Source organism: Ammospiza caudacuta, chromosome 2 (assembly GCF_027887145.1).
Source record: "Ammospiza caudacuta isolate bAmmCau1 chromosome 2, bAmmCau1.pri, whole genome shotgun sequence".
NCBI classification, from domain to species: Eukaryota; Metazoa; Chordata; class Aves; order Passeriformes; family Passerellidae; genus Ammospiza; species Ammospiza caudacuta.
The window spans coordinates 35,609,781-35,629,552 of NC_080594.1; the positions used below are offsets into that span (position 1 = coordinate 35,609,781).

Genomic DNA, 19,772 nt, shown 5'->3' on the forward strand with positions numbered 1-19,772 from the left:
AATTTTTACGTTCCACAGTACAGCAAACAGACCATTTGCCAGGGAGTCTTAAAACAATTCCTTCTGATCTAAATGGAGAGCTCCAATATTATCAAAAGTTACTGCAGCGATACCAAAATCTGTCTGCAATCTGAGATGTGACTATATTCACATGTAATTTTGGAATAGGTCACAAGAAAATTAGATACTGGAAATTATTTTTATATCACTGAGTTTTCTCTGATGTATCATCACTGACTTCTTAGGAGTCATGTAGGAAAAGACTTGGACCAAGTTTGGAGCTAATAATCCAACAATTCTACAATGGTTTGGGCTAGAAGGGATATTAAAGACCATGTAGTTCCAAACTGCCTGCCTTCCACTAGACTGCTTTACTCAGAGCCCCATCTAACTTGGCCTTGAACATTTTCTGGGATAGGGCCAATGAGGGGAATAACATCCTTAATATTTCTTTTGCTTCTCCCATTAAGGGCTCTAACTCAGCTTTCCATATGTAACAACTGGAAAACAAGAATCCAGTACAGTATTATGCACATCACTCTCTAACACACAGGTAGAGCATAACTCAAAATAATCAAGATGCCATGGAATATCCTTGGAAAAATGTCAATGCTTGGAATAACCCCAATGAAGTCAACAGGTCACCACCTGCAGTGCAATTTTTGTGTAAAGTGAACATGTCTGAGCACATCTCTGAGCTAACAGCAGAACCTGGGCTCTCGTTTCCCAGTTTTTTTCATGACCTGCTCCACTCTGCCCCATCTTCTTTTCCATGCTTCAGAGAGACCAGAGTGGGTTTGAAACTTCCTTCTCTCAGTTTCTCATCAAATGAGCTGAATATTTTATGGAAGACAAGGAATCACTGCAAACTCTTTCATGAATACGAACACCTGAGTACAAAAGAATTGATGCTCTGTACCACATATTCAAGTAAACAGTGCAACTGCAAATATTTTAAAATAATAAGAACAAGATCATACATTTCTGTGAATCCAAGAAGAACACTTCCACCTGTTTTTTTTTTTTCTTCTAAGGGGTCAAAGCAAGTAAAGAAAAACATACATGTTGCAGGTGCCTCTCCTACTGCCCTACACACAAGACACGTCCGGGCAGTTTTAAAGTTCTAAGTAACAGTGCAAGCAGCTTGGCCTAGACCCTTGGCTCAGTAAATTGGGGATGTGCTTTATATCCACAAGCATCTGCTCCATTACATGTCACTGACAATTACTTCTACAAGCACCAGCACAAGGTGGGCAAACAGTGAGTTTCCTCTCACCTTGGCAGCTGTAGCAAATGCATTTGACAGCCCACCTTTGGAAGGAGACTCAGTTTCTATCCTGGATGATGCTTCCCAGCACTCATCCAACTCTTCTAAACACACCTACGTGCTCATGGACTTGGAGGCTGTCTCTTCTCAGAGAAGCAGCTTGTCAGCAAACCCAGCTGCATCCCCACCCTCCTGAGGACTGTAAGCATTGCTTTATTTCCATGCTTTAAGGAAAGATGTTACCACTAAGGGGACATCATTCCCAACCCACAGCAGTAAAAAGAAGATGGAGCAAGATGCATGAATCTGAATCCATTTAAAAGAGATAGAGAGGGAAACTGGAAGAAAACTCAAGCCCAGACTGTCTCTGATGAGTCTCAAATCTTCTACCTCCCTGGGTGATAAAATCTGCCCCACTTGAATAAAACACAGTGCATTGGAAGCAGCTGGCTTCTCTAGTGTCAACATGTCCTTTATGAAGACAAGATTGAGTGTCTACAATGCCCCAAGCCCCCCAGGATCCTGGTTAATGCTAATTTAGTCAGCTATTTCCTTCAGCTGACCTTGGTCTAAATGCAATTACCCTGCAAAGAAGTGGTACTGCTAAGATGCTCAGCTCTGCTAGAAGGTCTCCAAATACATTTACATAAAATTATCTCTCATGTTAATAGAAGAGATTTATTCCATCAGTCCAGGCCTGCTAGTTCAGAGTGTTTTCTGCAGTTGAACAAAATTCAATTTCTTGTAGCCTGAGTCTCATCTTTTCAATAAATTGTTACCAGAGTCCACCTATTGCCTCTGGTTTTTGGTTTTTTGTTTGTTTAGTCCTTCACTACTGTTACATAACACTGTATAGATTCTTGTTTTACAAGGAAAAGCAGTCTCCATTTCTCCTCTTCTTTAATTAGACTTTTAATTTTTTTTATTTGTCATAAAAACTTGCTTGAAAGACCAAATCATTGTCAAAATGCTATTTACGAGGCCAGATGGTGTATCAGACAATTTTACACTGTTGCTTTGTGAAGTTACCCTTCATTCCCAAGAAAATTAAATAAGTCTTTCTGCTAAGATCTGGGCCACAGTGGCAAAGCAGGCAGGGGCACTCTGATGCCTTTACATTCCTATTGCTCAGAGACAAATAAAATTTGACACACTGTCAACAAAATTCAAGCCTTAGAACAGAAGCCAGAAAAGTAAATTCCACAAAAGCCATTTCACCTCATGGGAGTACATTAAAGATTTGTCTTTAATACTAACTCTGATCCAGTGTCTCACAACCTAGACACTGGTCCTTCCAATGCACTTTAGTCACAGATGTTTTCTGCATTTTGAAATAAGGGAAAAATACTGCTTCTGTTAAGCATTTTTCATTGTGAGAAGAAAATTCCATGCATCCTAAATCCCACTTTTTCTGCAAGAAATGTATGTTCTTGCTTTAACTGAGGATAGGTGACATGGGAAATCTCACTCTGAATAATTTCTGTTGCTCCTCAAAATACTTCCCACATACCTCATTCTTGTTTAAAGGTTTCAATGTGTGCGATAATGGTTATCATGACTGCTTAGCCATCCTCAGCCAAGTTATTAATAACAAATATTTTAATTTGACATTAGAAATATTTTTGAACTTACCACTTTAATATTTTATTGGTATATATATATATATATATATATATATACATATATATAGGATTTATCCTTCTCCTCAGGATAAAACTTCAACAGAGCTCCACAGAACAAAAATCCAGAAAGTTATAATTCATTGGGAAGAATGTTATTAATGAAAAATAATCTCTACAGCCTTTCCATGTGACACCAGTCATGTCAGCTGGTCTGTTCATGTCTCTTTACTGCACCTGCAAAATAAGAATCACCTCCTTACAGAGACATAAGAAGAATAATTGTAGTAATGTGATAATCCCTTTGCAGAGGGATTTTTACATTCTCATGGCATTCATCTGTGATCTGCTCAGTCTGATAAGTGCCTAGAAGTGCAGATGTGCTACAGTCTCTTGTCTTTAGCCTTGGCTGTGGCCTTTTTGCTTAAGAGTAAGAGAGGATAAAGCAAAATGTACCTCGTCCATTTTGGGTTGAATGTGCCTGTCTAATGTCAAACAACCTCAGGGCAGCCTTGTACCAGGATAGACAGAGCACTTGGTAGAATGCCAGGTAAAAGCTAAGGGCATCATGATCAAACACACGGACACACAGAAAATGCCTGAGCTGGCAGATGAAGGACAAAAGAATAAGAGGAAAGGTCAGAACATAGAGACGTTCAAGTTCATTGCTTGTGGCAGTATTTCCCTCAAAAGCCGTCTGTAAAAACAGCCCTGCCCACTCGCCTCTTAACTGTGGAGAAAAACCTCCTGACAGTCTTTCCTTGAACTAAGTAAATCTGTCTGACTTTTTTAGTTCAGTTTAGTTGTAAGAAAAGCTTCAAGTCAAAACCTATGTACTGCTCTCAGCTGCCATCTGAATTAAAGAATTAAGGTAAGGAAAAAGAATGCAAATGATCCTTCTGAAGGTCTCCTTGTTAAAAAGAAAATAGGCAGACTTTTATATAGGAAATTAAAATTGAAGAGGACTCATGCAGAAAGAATCCCACACTATCATGGACAGTACAAGTGAGCTTCTGAAAGGGCTTGGCACATGCTGGGCAGCTGGGATACAATCCTGCTGAATTTAGCAGGACTTGATGCAATAGGACATGGAACAATGATTCTAAACTAGAAGAAGGTAGATTCACACTAGATTTAAGGAAGAAGCAGTTTATGATAAGGATAGCAAAACACCAGTACAGGCTGTATGGGGAGGTTGTGGCTGCCCCATCCCAGGAAACATTCAAGGCCAAGTTGGATGGGGCTCTGAGCAACCCAATACAGCTGAAGATGTCCCTATTCATGGCAGGGGCTAGATAGCCTTTAAAGGTCACTTTCACCCAAAAATATTCTATGATTCTAAATAACTGATTAGGCTCATCTGAGGAGTTTGCACTAAGGGGAGCACCAGAATGCTGGTGTCAATGTGACAAAGAGACTAAATGCACTAACATTTGACCATATCCCATAAGGGGACCTGCTAAGTGGCACTGACACTTAGACATGGCTTGGAACAGATCCTGCCACTCTGCTTTGTGAGCCACGGATGGAACAGGGACCCTGGAGAAGGAGAATGGGTGACAAAGAGCAAAGTTTTTAAGAGCTCTGAACAGAATCAGTAAAAGAAAGCCAATTCTAAGTTGAAGCAAGAAGCTGCACCTGCCCTGTTTGTTTTACCTACTCAGTGATGGTACTAAACAGGTCTCATCTCTGAAGGATCAGGAGATGCTGATCACTATGTGGGCATGGTCCTTAGCTGTTAACCTTTTGCAAGAAGTCTTCTACAGTATTTAGATATTCCATGAAAGAAATAGCAAAGCCAAGTGAATGAAAAGCTCCAGTGAACACCCATTACTTAAATTGCCTGAAGGACAGGGGAAAAGGCTACATAATGCTCAGATACTTTTATAGATGTGGCTAATGAAGTTGGTTTTTGAAGTCAAAAAAGAAGTGCTTATTAATCAATATTTATAATAACATCTCTAGACACAGATTTTATTCTTACTGTCTCTTTAGATCTGGTCTAACTTGATAGTATCAACCCAGTGAGTGCTCTTCCTCTGATATTTTTAGTATAGATGCAAGGACTTGGTTTTGTGATAAATTGCTCAGTTTCTTAGGCTTCCCACTGTATGCACCTGACTCCATTCTGCTCTGTGAAGACTTATAAACTGATGGTTCTTTAACATCTCCTTGGGCATCATCTTTTTTTAGCAGCATTAGTGACTGCTGGTTGTAGCTCCTCCAAAAGGAAAAGGAGGTATATTTATTGCATGACAGCTTGGTAACAAAATTTAATATCCTTTGAGGACCTCCTACCACTCTTAGAAATTCCATGATCATTGCTCTCACAAGAATTCCCTATTGGCTCCATTTTGAAAGACTCAGGTCCTTATTGCTTTGAATACTTCTCCCAGGAATTGAACATTATTCACCTTCTTGATGTGTGTCCTTTTATCTTTATGACAGCAAAATCTTCCTCTCTGATCTGCCAAGCAATCTGGCCACTCTTGGATGCCACTCCTGCCATTCAGAACATCTTGTGTCTCTATGCCTCATTGACTCACTATTTTTACACCTCAAGATTTCTCAGTTGAACTATAACTGTAAGATGGGAGGGTAAGGGATATGGGAAGGCTACTCAGCAGAGGAAAAGATGCTGATGACATCAGTGGAATTGTAAAACTGCCTCCAACTGTTTAAGTGAAAGTATTTTAGAACAGAGTTTTATAGGAAATGCAACACATAATAAAGTTGGGCTGTGCTTTACTGCAAAGTTTCAATAAGAATACTTTTACTCACAATGTGATTGACTAATGCTTTAGGAGCTGATGACTCTCTCCTTTTCTCCAGTAAAACCAAAGAAACACTCCTGCTTTGCATAAGGTATTAAAGAAACACAATCACACTCATATTTTTTTAGGTCTGTACAATCCAAATCAAATGTCTAGTAGTACATAAGGTACAAGATAATTTTTCCACCTAATACTGAATTATGCTTATTTCATGATTTTTCAGAAGTCATTTTATAGCTATTATTTCTATGAGAGATAAAGACTTTATGCTGCAATAACTTTCAGAGATGAATAGTTTATTCATGTCAAGTCTTCACTAAAAATGCCTGCAGAACTTAGTAGCTCTGTATTATTACAGTATTTTACATCTGGTATTTATTTTGTAAGCATTGGCCACATATTCAGCTCTGCAGAAGAACAGAAATAAAAGCACTGCCTTTCATTGAATCTGAGGCACCATGAAAACAAAACCAAGCAGAAGAGGAGGAAAAATACATTATTTCCAGGTTAATTATAAAATTATCTCTCCTTTGATGATCATAGGGGAAGTTCTTTAACTACATATAAGCTGTCTGATAGATTTATAACGATCAAAAGGAATTAGGGAAAAAATGTCCAATAAAATACAAAAGATTTTATATTTGGGATTATAAAACTGCTTTTTTATATAGGAGGTTTTAACCAATTTAGCAAATAAATGCTACACTCTTTCTGATATGGCAGCTTTTTTCAGAGGACAGTAATTTAAGTACTGAATAAATATTTAATCAAATATCCATGTGCAGATCCAAGAGAATGCATCAACACGTACACCATAGTTTGGACTCCTAAATCCAAAAGTGCACATTAGTACCTCTGTAATCTGGGAGGTACTTAAATATCAAGCCTTCAAAACTTGCAAGCATGAAAAAAAACTCCTAATGAGCTGCTTTCTGCACACTTCAGGAGCTCCTTGGGACATAGGTATCACCTGAGACCTTTTAATTCCAGGTGCAGGATGGTGCATTGTTTCTATCAATTGCCTCACTGGGCCTTGCAAGCATGCCCAAATCACACAAGGAAGATCCTACTCCTTCCCTTGTGCTTGGTCATAAATATCTAACATTTAAAAAATATTTTTAGATAGCTGCAGCCCAATTTCTCTAATGACTGTACACGGGACTTATAGAATTACAGAATCATTAAGGCTGGACAAGACCTTGAAGATCATTGAGTGCAACGAAATTTCTTTTACTGACAGTTACAAAAGAGGAACATAATTGCCTCATGGTTACACTATCTATGTCATGGAAAAGAACATAAATATGGACAGGAGTTTTACTTTCATTAAGTCTTGCAGGTACAAATTCCACAAAGTTGATGTAAGTAGCTGCATATATTGCATTAATTTATTATATGGGAATAATGTTATGCTAAACTCAAAATCAGAGGGCAAACACTGGAAAAGAAAATAAGCCCTGTACATAGGAAAGGTAAATTTTAAAAGTATGCTTTGCTCTTAATTCCTCTAGAAGGGACTAATTACCAAAATAAAAACCAGTAAGTTTATAAAAAGCTATGACTTGTACCTAATAAGGAGTTCATATGAGTAGAAAGCATCAAAAGAAGAATGATGCCTTTGGAAGACAATAACACTAGGAAGAAAAGGCTTGAAGACTTGCTGTGTTAGCCTGTTCTAAAATATGGAAAAATATGACCTTGCTTCCATCAATACAGGTACCATGCTATGCCATGAGTGCTCACCCTCAGAACACTGGATGCTGTTTTATCTCTATGACAAAGTTTTAGATGCAGCATTCTAAGCTGTCCTAACCCAAACTGTCCCACCTACCCCATTGCTTCTGGGTGTCTGTGTACAGTGGGTGCATCTGACCCAGAGAATTTCCTGCTGATGAAGGGAGCTGCATCTGCTTGGAGCTGGACCAGAGCCATGGGCTGGACTAGCCAGCTCAGGAGAAATCATCAGGATTAAAGCTACACCTGGTAAGTTTCGGTTCTTTGACCTCTAACTTTGTCTTCAACTAAAGAAGTGTTTCTTAGGTCACTGTATCAAAGTTACACTTTTCTTGATGGAAAAACATGGAAAAGACAGAGCACCTTGGTTTCCTTGGGAAGAAACCTCAGAAAGATCTGCTGGGGTGAACCCACAGCCCTCCATGAATGGGACAAAATGTGAGAAAAGAAAAGAGAAGATGCTTTGAATATATGCATAGAATCAGAGAATGGTTTGTGTTGGAAGGGACATTAAAGATCATCCAGCTCCAATGCCCTCCCATAGGAAGGGACACCTACCACTAGATCAGATTTCTCAGAGCCCTATCCAACCTGACCTTGAATACTTCCAGGGACAGGGCAGCCCCAGCTTCTCTGGGCAAACTCCCTCAAGGATACTAAGAAAACACAGCAATGTTCTTCAAAATCACTTAGGAGTGACCAGAAGGACTACCAAAACATTCTGAAAAAACATTTTGATCCCCCCTATTTTCTTAGCTCTTCTTTGGCCATGATCAATATTCACAGTTTGGGTTTTAACTGGACTTGGGACCAATGCAATTTAACTCTGACACTAAACCACATTTATTTATTTATTTATTCGCAGTAAAACAGTGCACCTGAGCATCTACAGCATACCCGTCTCTCTGAGTTTCTAACTGTGCTGTGTAACCCTCTCCACCTGGATCAGTAAGGTACACTGCTCTGCCTGGCACACAGAAGGGACACAGGAAGGTTGAGTGACATGTTTACAGATGCCTTGTCACTCAGTAATGGGAAAAAATGTACAAAGTTAATTCAATCAGAATTTTAAATCATCAAAACCAACTTTTTCTGCAGACTACTGACCTGAGGGCAATCGGGGACTACACTTGCAGCTAATAACAAATGCTGCTCTCTGATGTTTCATGTAACTCAGATGGTTATTTCTAGCTGCCCAAGTAATCAGAGCAGGTTGATATTATTGGCAGCAAGTAGATATACACAATCTGTCTCAAAAAAGGAGGGGTATAAAACACAGTTACTTCAAAATTGAATTATTTGAAATTCTCTTTACAAAAGTGCCAATTCTACACATGGTTTTCTGAGGCACTTTAACCATGCCAACACTTAGCATAAAAGACTGTGGACTAGGACTGTTCTTGCTATTTCATGAACCCTCAAGAGAGAACAAATATATCAGGTATCCTACTTTATAGTCAACTTATTGACAGCACTGCATCTTGTGCTACTCCTTATGGTGATGGACAACTAAGAATGGCTTAAAAACAACAAAGTTAACAGTAAGAGTAAGTGGTTTCAAAATCAATAAAAGAATGACCAAGTAGTAGAGGAGTACTTGTTATCTGTTCATCAAAATGATGTGAAAAGACATTCTGCGCATTCAAAATTTAATTTAGCTACTTGCTTTATCATCATAAACACTCATTTCAATATGGGTAATGATTATTTTTTCTTCCCAAACATGAATAATATATAATTGCTGGTATTTGGGAAGAGACAAGGTCTTTGCCTTTATCCATCAGGGTAATTTATCATTGTCTTTCTTTTTCTTCTGCACTGGTGAGAGAGCTTGTCAGCTCAGCTTGTTCTTAGGAAGCCAGAGTGTAATTCAATAATAAATTTACTCAAAGGCTAGCTGTCACGAGACATTCATTTATTTGTATCCATTAGGTAATCTTCACTGCTGTTCTCTCTGAAGAGTGGCTTAGCTGTAGTTTTGAAGCTCAGGAAATATATTGCAGAGATATTCAGTCACCTCCTTCATGCTGCTGCCACTTCTGAACAGGCCAGACAGGGATGCAAATGTGCCCCAGTTCTCTCAGGGTGATAATAGGTCAGCCATGACCTAGTGAAGCTTGGAGGAGCACTCAGTTCCTGACCTGAATGGTGAGTGTGCCTGTGCCTCTGGTGCCCATGCAGGATGCCAGACACACAGGACACAGAGATCCACGGCACCCCTGTGTTGCCTGCTCATGGGGGATTGCTCACAGCAAATGACACGGATCCAACTCCAACCCTACTCCATGAGGACGATGGCGTTGGGACAGAAAGATATAGGAAGTTCCACGAACAGTAGTCTACAGTTCTGATCTACACCAAGAAGGAGACAACTTCATGAATTATCCCATCAGCAACAGGAGAGGGCTGTCCTAAAGCAGGATGCTGGAGCCCTCTATAAGAATAACTCCCTCTTGTCAGACAAACTTTGAAGCCAACAGCTGGAAGGAGTGATGAAAACAGCTCACCTTGCCCCCAGTGGCTGCTGTGATTTTTATAGAGACACTGAGCAGAGATCCATGGATAACAGGGATATTATCACCTGTCTGTTGGAAAAGCAACTGGTGAAGTTTCAGTGACAATGCCACTGAATAAAGGGCATATCCACACACGCAAAAACAGGCAGTCTTGCCTGTCCAGACTAACTGGGTCCCAGATGGTCCCAGACCATGCTTTCCCACGTATCAATCACTGACTACTGCTGAAGCACTGTCATTTCCAGGGTGACCAGAGGACCTGTTCAAAGGTCCAGCTTTTTGGGAGGTGAAACAAGCAACTGAACTACAGAGAGAGGCCAAATAAGCAGAAAACCTTTGCAATGGTTGAGTTTATCCAAATCTACAGGATCTTTAAGAACGAACAGGAACATGTGATGTCTTTTAAAACCCCAAAAGAGTAGTGGCATTTTCAACAACCCAACACTCTCATGAGTCTGGACCAGGTGCTGTCTCAGGAAAAAATATACCTTCTGTTGAGGTTCTTCAATGTTAGTTGCAATCACCCTTAAAAATCAAGATACTTGAGAGATGCAATACAATCCCAGCTTGAGGTGACGTATCTGTAGACCACACTTAGTGGCACACACCCTATGCTGATAATTTGAGAATAGAAACCTCATAAATCATCGCTACCTCTGTATAATTCTTCATCCTAACTTAAGTAGAACAAGTTTTATTACTTCCACTGCATTTAATCAAGAGCAGTCATTAAAACCCTTCCTATTGATCTGAACCTTTTCATTTCCTCACTCCAGTAACCTACATACCAGACAAACATTTATGCCAGCAGGTGCTCATTTTGAATTCTGAATCTCTATCCAGTACCTGTGATCTTCAGAATGCCAATGAAGGACAACAATTTGCAACATAAAAGTGTTTGGTTATAATCTGAGTCACTGTTGTCAGTTTTCTTGGACCTTGATGACCTTGGAAGCAACAAGTATCAGGGCAAATATCACACCAGGCCAATTTCCTGACACTGCTGTGATGATGTCAGCCTGTAGACTACCAAAACAGGCTGATGGGGAGCTGGTACCCAAGAGATGTTGGCAGTGTCCCTCCATGAAGAGCATTAAGTCAGAGCTGGAGGGGCCTGAGAGACCACTTGAGATGTAAGTGCTGAAATAAATACCCACACAAACGTGAAGATTGGGTATTTTCAGTGCCAACCTATTAACTGCTGTGTGTGGGAAAGTTGAAAGTAAGCAGTTCATGACTCAACAGAGTTCAAACCTACGTGTTGACAGCCACCTCTAGGATCAGGGTCACTACTTCTGAAAGGCACCATTCAGGGCAGACACTGAGTGATCTAGGAATTTGACATCCCAGTTACCCTGCTACAAGAAATGATTTTAAGGGATGATCAGCCCTGACAGACAGGAATATACTTTAACCAAAATCCTGAGATGCAGTCACAGAAGTGAACTACTATGTTTTGTTTCCCAGTTCCTGTTTCTTGATGATGATTGCAGCGATAAAGAATTTCTTGATTTTAAAACCAATCTATATTCAACCTGATTGCTTATATTGCAAATCACTCTATCAGCCATCTCTAGATGGTATGATTTTCCTCAGTTCTTCTGAAGTCTCTAATATTCACACCATAGATCGCAAAATTTTAGTTTCCTTCTCTTTTGTCTCTGTCAAAGGAAGATGTGTCACTGCTCTTTAGGAGATACTTGCGCACAATGTCAATCACTTCATCTAGAAGAGCGGAATGGATGCCTTTCACTCCTTGAAATAAGGAAAGTGAGCAAACATGGAACTGCTCATATATGTTGGAAGAGAAGCATCTTGCCATACTGGATGGCAGGAAATTGTAGCCAAAGAGACAGTCAGCAGAACTACATCAGCCACAAAAGTCCTTAAGTATCTACTTCATTAAAAAATTTTCATTATTCTGCGTCTTGCTGCCCTTCCATGTCTTAAAATGGCCAAGTGGCTTATGCTTCACCACTTACTGAATCAACTCCAAAATTCACTTACCCGCCTTCAAAAGGATTGTCCCCTGGGATGACGTGAGTGCTGTCCTTGCCAATCAGGAACTTGATTCGATCATAGAAGGAATGCAAGCTCTGCTGGGAGACGGGGGCTTGTGTCTCCTGGATGATATCCAGGGGGTCCGGGGAACCCAGGCACAGAGCATTAACGTGGCAGAGTGGCTGCAAGCAGCAGTCTGGGTCCATGCAATCCACCAGGCCATCTACAGAAGGGTAAGGAACATTTTAGAGCAATGGAAACATGGAATGCTGCAGACTTCAGGTTGCAAGAACTCCTTCCAATGCAGACAACAGAGAAATGTGGAGTTTCATTAACATTGAGTAAGGCATGTTCTCTTAAAGTCACAATAAGAAACTCAAAATACACATTAATACATAACATAAATATGCAGTAGTATATAATACATGAAAACTCATATATGAGACTGAGCTCTCAAAAAAGCATATTTCAGATTAATCCTAGGATGTGCCATTCTACAACTCAGTCACTCTGATAACAAACTCCAGAGCCCCCAAAGATTGTTGTGGTGTTTTTTGCCAAAATACACAACTTCTGTACCCCTCTTCTAATATAATCGCATCACATCAAAGCTACCAGGTTTGCTTTCAGCAGGACTAAATAGTGAATAAAGCCATGGTATCTACCATGGCTGCAGAGAGATCTATACATGTAACTTAGTAAAATAAAGTACAAAGTAAAGGATATTTTGCTGGGAAGGTTTGATCTCTTTTAACCTGGGTCACATTGATTTGATACCAACACAGAGTAACAGATGACCTCAAACTCTCAGGATATAAATCTTGCACTTTCAGCACCATTAAATTTATAGTAACAACAATTACAGCAGTGGACACACATGAAAAGTCTTGCTGAGTGTAGTCCAGTGAAATAAGGGTTTGCATATCAGTCAAGCCATGAAATGCAGACAGTACCACTCCCCCTCCCACCGCCATAGCAACATGCCCCATTCATTTGGAGATGCCACTGCTCATTGCAAACAGCTCAGTAAAAAGCAGTGACAGGAAAAGAAATACCAAAAAAAGCTCAAAAGAGGTTTGATGAAGCATCACATTTAGCAATAAAAGTTGTTAGCATGTAGTAGAGACAGATCTTTAAATCTGATAAGGGAACTGGATGTTTTTGTTCTGGGGTAATGGGATACGGAGCCCTTCACTTCCAACTCATCAGTTCAAGCAAGACAGGTTGACAGGGAATGGAAATTACTACCATGTGATGGCTGTTCCCAGACCTCTGTGAAATGAGTGGTTGGTCTCTGTGCAGCTGCTGAGAGCTCCATATGTCACAGACACCACCTTTACAGCAAGCATCCTACTAACAACACCAGCAGAGAGGCTAGAAATGAATGTGCCTGGAGAGCAACACTGTCCTGAGAGGCAGAGACCTCCTGAAGTGGGGTGAAATCTTTAGTTTTCAGGATAATGGATTTTTTTATTTCAAAGAAACAGTAAATTAAAACAAGACATTTTGTTAATATTGCCATTTGTAAAAGCTTCCATTTTATCCCATTTTTACCAGTATGAATTAGAAGTCCTTTCACTAATGTTATTTGCATTACTTTGTATTTACTTCAATATAAACAGGATGAAATCTCATCTTTCATTGTTCTAGTACTTAAGATGGCTCATACGTCATGGACTTGGATTCTGTTGAGTTATACCTGTTCCAATCTTGGAATATTGTAGTGTTTAAAACATCAATGACATCATCATTTCATGTGGTTACTCGCACACAGAAAGCTGAACAAGCCTGGTAGGGGCTCCCAGAACTTCCAAGTAGGTCAAAGACAATGAGTACCTGCTCTGTGCACACGTAGACACACACACAGACACACACACACACACACAGACACACACACACACACACACAGAGACACACACACACACACAGACACAGACACACAGACACACACAGACAGTGGGTCATTTCCACAAGTGCTCTGCACTTGCCATTAATGATAATGGGAGCACTATTAAGCCAGCAACAGTGCTTTGAAAAATCCCATCTGTTACCCATACCTCTGTCTGTCCTAACATCTCTACATCTTTATAACTCCTCACAAAATTGCCACAAAAAATGTTCATCTTGGACACTAAACCTATCCATTGGCCTTTTCTCTTGATGACTAGTGATAATGAAAAAGAACTAATTAGAATTTCTTTGCCCATTAAAAAAATTGCTTGCTGCAGATTATTAGATCAGTAGGATTCTGGAAGGTCAAATCTCAGATGGAGTTTGAGAGACCATTCACAGAACACAGACTGGCTTAGATGCAACAGGCTTAGTCACAACTACCTACTAAAAAAAAAAAGAAAAACAGACAACAAACCAGCCTTGTTACTATATTGACTACAGTTTCAAACAAGATAAAATGTCATTTTCTCACACACATTAGTAATGTTTTCTAAGGCTACAGACTTGGCTGCAAGGATGGCAAACCAGCAGTACCATACCTCTTCATTAACCTGTCTTTTTTCTAGGCATCAGAAATGTGTTTTGAGGCCTGAAGCTGCAAGACAGCAAGAAAATGTTGTCTTTGCAGGAAACTGTAGATAAATGTTTGAAGAATAGATGCAGAGGACAATGTTTTGAACAGGTGAGAATGATGAGGACTCATCTGCAGATAAGACTTTCAACTAATGTGTTTTGGACCTAAATGGAATAAATTGAGCAAAACTACACCAGAAAGGTCTGTCACTGATGTCCTAAATTCATGAAGGCACTTGAGGGCTGAAATGGCGTTTAGCTACTCAACTCCCTCCAATACCAAAAGCAGTTTCAGGACAAAGCATTTCTTTAGCTTAGGAAAATGTAATGGCTATTTTTGTCTGGGTCATGCAGAACAGCATGAGTTAATCTACAAGATCATAAGTAGTGATGTCTCCGTGTGCATACTGTTTTGTTGGTGTTTTTTATTGTATGGTCCAAAAGTCATCCAAGTGGTACCCTACAGTGACTTGTCAGCAGATACAACAACAGTGTACACAGCTATGACTTTTCATGCCCTGAGATCTCTCACTGGATCCATCAGAAGAGTGAGGATAAAGTGACATTTGCGAGAAGCTCCTGACCCATGAGTCTGGCATTAACTGTCCAATTCAACAAAACAATATGAAGTTGTAATTCAAAACACCTTTGAAATCCATAAAGCACAAAGGTGAATTTTCATTAGAGATCACTGCAAATTTTTCAGACAGGTAACAGAGGAAGGTGAACATGGAGTCAATGCCCTCTGCACCCCAAGTTTAGCAGCAGCAAAGCCACAGAGACCCATCCCCTGCATGTGAATTCCTAACTCCAGTAGCTCCCAGAGCACAGGTAGGCTGCAAGTAAGTTCTTAGTTATGGATGCCTTTATAGAGCCCTTGGTTTTAAAAAGCGACAGCTTCCTTAATTAAGTATAACTGTAATATGACCATGGCACTTCAGAGCAGAGAACAAATGTGCTGCTGAATTATCTCTGCGAGAAGTTTAAAGTCTTGCATAGAGGGATTACTGCAATTCACATGTTTTAAGGCTACTATGATCAGCTTGTCTGACCTCTTATACCCACAGGCTGTGATTTTTTTTCCCACCCAAAACTGGATTAAAGCCTGTGTTTTAGAAAAATATCTCATATACAAGGAGAGCTGATTACAGTGAGTCAACCACTTCCTTCAATAAACTTCTGAAATGCTTAATTACTGCTAGGGAACTGTGTCATATTTCAAGGTTGGAGTTGTCTAACTCCAGTATCCCACAACTGGTCTTGTCTGACCTTTGTCCATAAAGTTACCATAGTTCCTTCTGCCCTGCTGCTCTGATGTCTTTTCTGATGTGCAAGTACCTCCACACAGAACAACAATCCATTTCAAATCTTTTCTCTGAACAGCTAAGGAAGAACAAAATTTCCAGTTTAAGGTTTGTTTCCCATCCACTGGATGTTTTGGTGTATGACATCCTTTGATCTCTTTCCAGTAATTTCACATCTTTTATGTGTGGACACCAACACTGGACACAGCAATGTGTCAGCAATATTGGGTGCAGAAAAGAGACCACTTCCTCTTCCCCAAAGAATTTTTGGGCTTCAATACTCCTAAGGTTCACAAAGGTGAAGGTGCAAAAGCCTTGCACTGAGAACTCATGTTGAGACAATTACCTCCAGTGACCTCAAAATCTTGTTCTGAGTCACTGCTTCTCAAGAATCTCTCAACCCTCCAGTATAACATCCTTTATTTGTTCCCAGGGCTGTTTTGCATTTTGCTGCATTATGATATATTTTGTTTGTGATCTTGCAGTGATGTGAGTCAGATCACTCTGTGTCAAAATGATCTGGGTACATTATTTACCACTATACTGAGCTTTAGGTGACCTAAAAATTTTACCAGGAGAGAAGTAAACTACATTCTAAGACAATAATGAAAATGCTGAGTAGGGCTGGATACAACAACCAATTCCAAGGGATCCCTACAGAAACATCTTCAATCATGGATGCCTTCCAATTAACAAATTAATTCAGAGATGTGTCACTAAGCCAGATTTTAAGACATCTCCTGTGTTCCTTCTGATTTCCAAGCAACAGGAATTTTTACATCTTTGAGACTGTTTATGCATTCTATATACACATATATATCCTTTGACAGTCCTGCTAAAACCAAACCCAAACTCTTTGGTCCCACTTCCTTTGCATGAAGACTGAAATAAATACCTTTTTGCAATCTTAGAGTTACCATGGGGTGAATCAAGCCACTGTTGTTGTGAAACGGGAGCCACTGGCAAGACATTGTCACATCTGGTAAATAATGCGTTCAGTCGTTTGCATCTTTCACTAAGATTCAAGTAATCAGAGAATAAAGCAGAGTGGATGGCACCTTTTCAGGTCATCTTGTGAGCCCTGGCTCATTCCCTTCAGAGAGGGACATGAAGGAAAATGAATTGGGCTCAGCAGAAACCCTTTCTTTTCTGCCATTGAGGATAAAGCAGCTCCAATTTATTCAGCCAACATTGTATTTTAGGGGACCAAGACCATTTTTATCAGGTAATCTTCACTCTTTATATCACTATACAGTGAGTTTTATTTTGGGATGACTTATCTAGCTCGTATCTTGTGGGTGGAGTTGCAATTTTTTTTTAGAATGAAGCTCTGACTCCCTTAAAGACTGCAAATCCACCAATCCCATTAGTGAGCTCTTCAAACTACTACTTTAAACTCCCTGGGAGTAGAGGCTGTCTTTTTATTTTCTGTTCACAAAACATCTGTTCCTGTCTCAAAGGGCTCTGAAGTGTCAGCACAAGCCAATGAAATAACCACAATTCTCATTAAAGTTTTGTATCTGCAATGTATGCTCAGCTTTTTCTCCATGGGAGCATTGTTTCATGGAAGGGGCTGAACACCAAAGGTATCTGTGTCTTCTTGGAGCAGGACCTCAGCCTAATAAGTGTAAAATTTGCATAGTGCCAGCTGGAGAACAATTGATTTTAACTGACTTTAACAACTTTAACACTCACTTTGACTATCAAGACAGCAACACTAAATAATAACAGATGGAAATGCTGACCTCACTCAAGAATTTCACAAGATACTCCTTATCATCACTGCCTTCCACAAATAGTCACCTGGATACCAAATTTAAGAGGAGCTAAAATTACTTGGCTTTCAAACACTGCTCATGACCCATCACTTTCTGAAAATCACGTCCTTTATGATGTTTGTCTGTATGATAAATGCAAAAAAAAAAAAAAAAATCCACCCAAACCAACCAGATACTTTAAAATTCCTGCAAAATAATTACTCTTCAGCAGTAATGGAGTTACTTGCTGTCCCTGCTCTCCTTGAGTAGTTGCTGCACTTACTGGCTGCAAAGTGCTCACAAATCCCACAGCAGTCTCATTTTCCTTCATGTCCCGTGCAGTCAGCTTCCAGGTTCCTCACTCACTGCCATGCAGCACCCAAAAGGTGTCAAGGATTAGAGCTTTGTCCAGAAGCAAAGGCCTGATTTTGAGACAGTACTTCTGCAGTAAACAAGATCAGCTAAGGGCTGATCTTGAGAGCTAATAAAATTTCAAATTAGCTGTGACTTTTCATGGCCCTACAATTGTGTTGGCTGATTTAATGGGCAGTGTCTTAACTGGCTGAGACTGAATAATTGAGCATTTCTACAGAGTTATGGATGCTGCAACAAAAATCATTCATGCTAACATCACCAACAGAATGCAAATAACCTGCAGCCAGAGGTGGTATTATCTGTTTAAGCAGACTGACAGGTGCTGCATGTCGAGTGTCAGGCTGGAACAGGCAGGCCATGGGTAGGGATGGACCTGTTTGTACACAGAGAGCTTTCTGTGAACTGTGGCGCACTCTGGGAGCCCCAGGCAGACAGGCAGGCAGAGGGAGGTGAGCTTAAGGAGCCTGATTAGGGTGAATCTGGGACAGCACACATGACAAACTCAAGGACTGCTCCTGCTAAAGACCATGACACTTTTTGTCATTGACTGCAATGGGATGAGCCTCTATGAGAAACTGTATTAGGCAAAGCAAAACTAGCAAGTAAAAACAACAAGAAAACCCCATTGTCTCCCATGGGAGAATTTCCACTGGCAACAAAAGAATAAAATGCACTGATTATATAAATAATCATGTCTCTTACCTCATCCAGTTCTTATCTTTCAGTTCCTTTTCTGTGCCATTCATCAGGCAACATTATCACTTTTTGTGGGGACACTGTCTTGTCCTGTGATGCTTTTGGATGAATTATTGGGAGAGTTTGGGTGGGAAGGGTTTTAAACGTAAATGCTCAAAGGTAAAGATAACGAAGTCTTAGTCTTACCCTTGAGCAAATCAGGTTTTACTCTTTCAGTTCTAATCTAAACTGGTTTAGAGGAAGGCTCTAAAGGAATGGCTCAGTACTTGCACAAACAAGATATTGTTCACGTGGATGTTTGTGCTGATAAAGGTTTTACAGGAATAATGGTGTTCTGATCCAATTCCTGAGCTGAGGACTGACACGCCATTTACTTGAATTGGATTTGGGGAATAAATGGATTTTACTCCAGTGCTTTGCAAAGATAAATTTTACTTATTCAACAAGAGTTGCAGCTTTTGGTTCCCCTTTAAGAAGACAAAGGAAAACAAAACACAACTGTAAGGAACAATGGCAATATGACTGTTAACACCCTGTGTCCACGTTAGCTATTCATATTCTCTTCACTCCTTCTATCCCACCTGCTCTGTTTTGATTTCACCTGAATAAGCTTCTCACTGCTTGTATCTGGGCTAAATTAGATTGCTGGCTGCCTGGGAAAGGAATTGCCCTCACATCTTTCTCTAAGTGTTCAGCACTTGTTTGCAAATTTTAAATAACACAGTCATATGTAATAGCAGTCAACTGTTTGAATTACAGGACTCCTTGGGCTCTTGTGCAGAATCTCCTTCCCATAACTTAGCTGTCTCATTTCAGCAGACAATGGTAGGTTTCCTTCAACACAGAGAGCATTTTCATAGCTTCTTTCTGAATCTATTGATCAAAGGCATTTCATTAAGGACTCCTTCAAAGTACCAGGATCTCTCCCAAGGTGGCAAGACAAGACACTGCTAGACCCCCCAGTTCACAACACATAATCCTCTCCAATGGCAATGATCAACACATGCTCCAGGATGCCGGAATGCCCTGGGTTAACACTGTCCTCCTGCCAGTCTTGCTGCCAACAACCAGCCACAGGAGACACCCATGTGTTACCATCCAACACAAAATCAGCAAAGAGCTGAAACCTGAAAATGTGAACTGGTCACTTTATCTGAGGATGAGTCAATTAACAGTCACCATGAAACAGAGGAAGAGAAGCTG

General features: G+C 40.1%; 1 protein-coding gene across 1 annotated transcript in view; it reads right to left on the reverse strand.

The window, feature by feature from the left end:
* The window catches only part of TENM4 (teneurin transmembrane protein 4), a 387,133-nt gene that overhangs the window by 81,738 nt on the left and 285,623 nt on the right, over nt 1-19,772 (reverse strand). Inside the window, exon 17 of the mRNA XM_058800438.1 lies at nt 11,918-12,134. Coding sequence (XP_058656421.1) covers nt 11,918-12,134 — 217 coding nt within the window. The remainder of the gene's footprint in view (nt 1-11,917; nt 12,135-19,772) is intronic.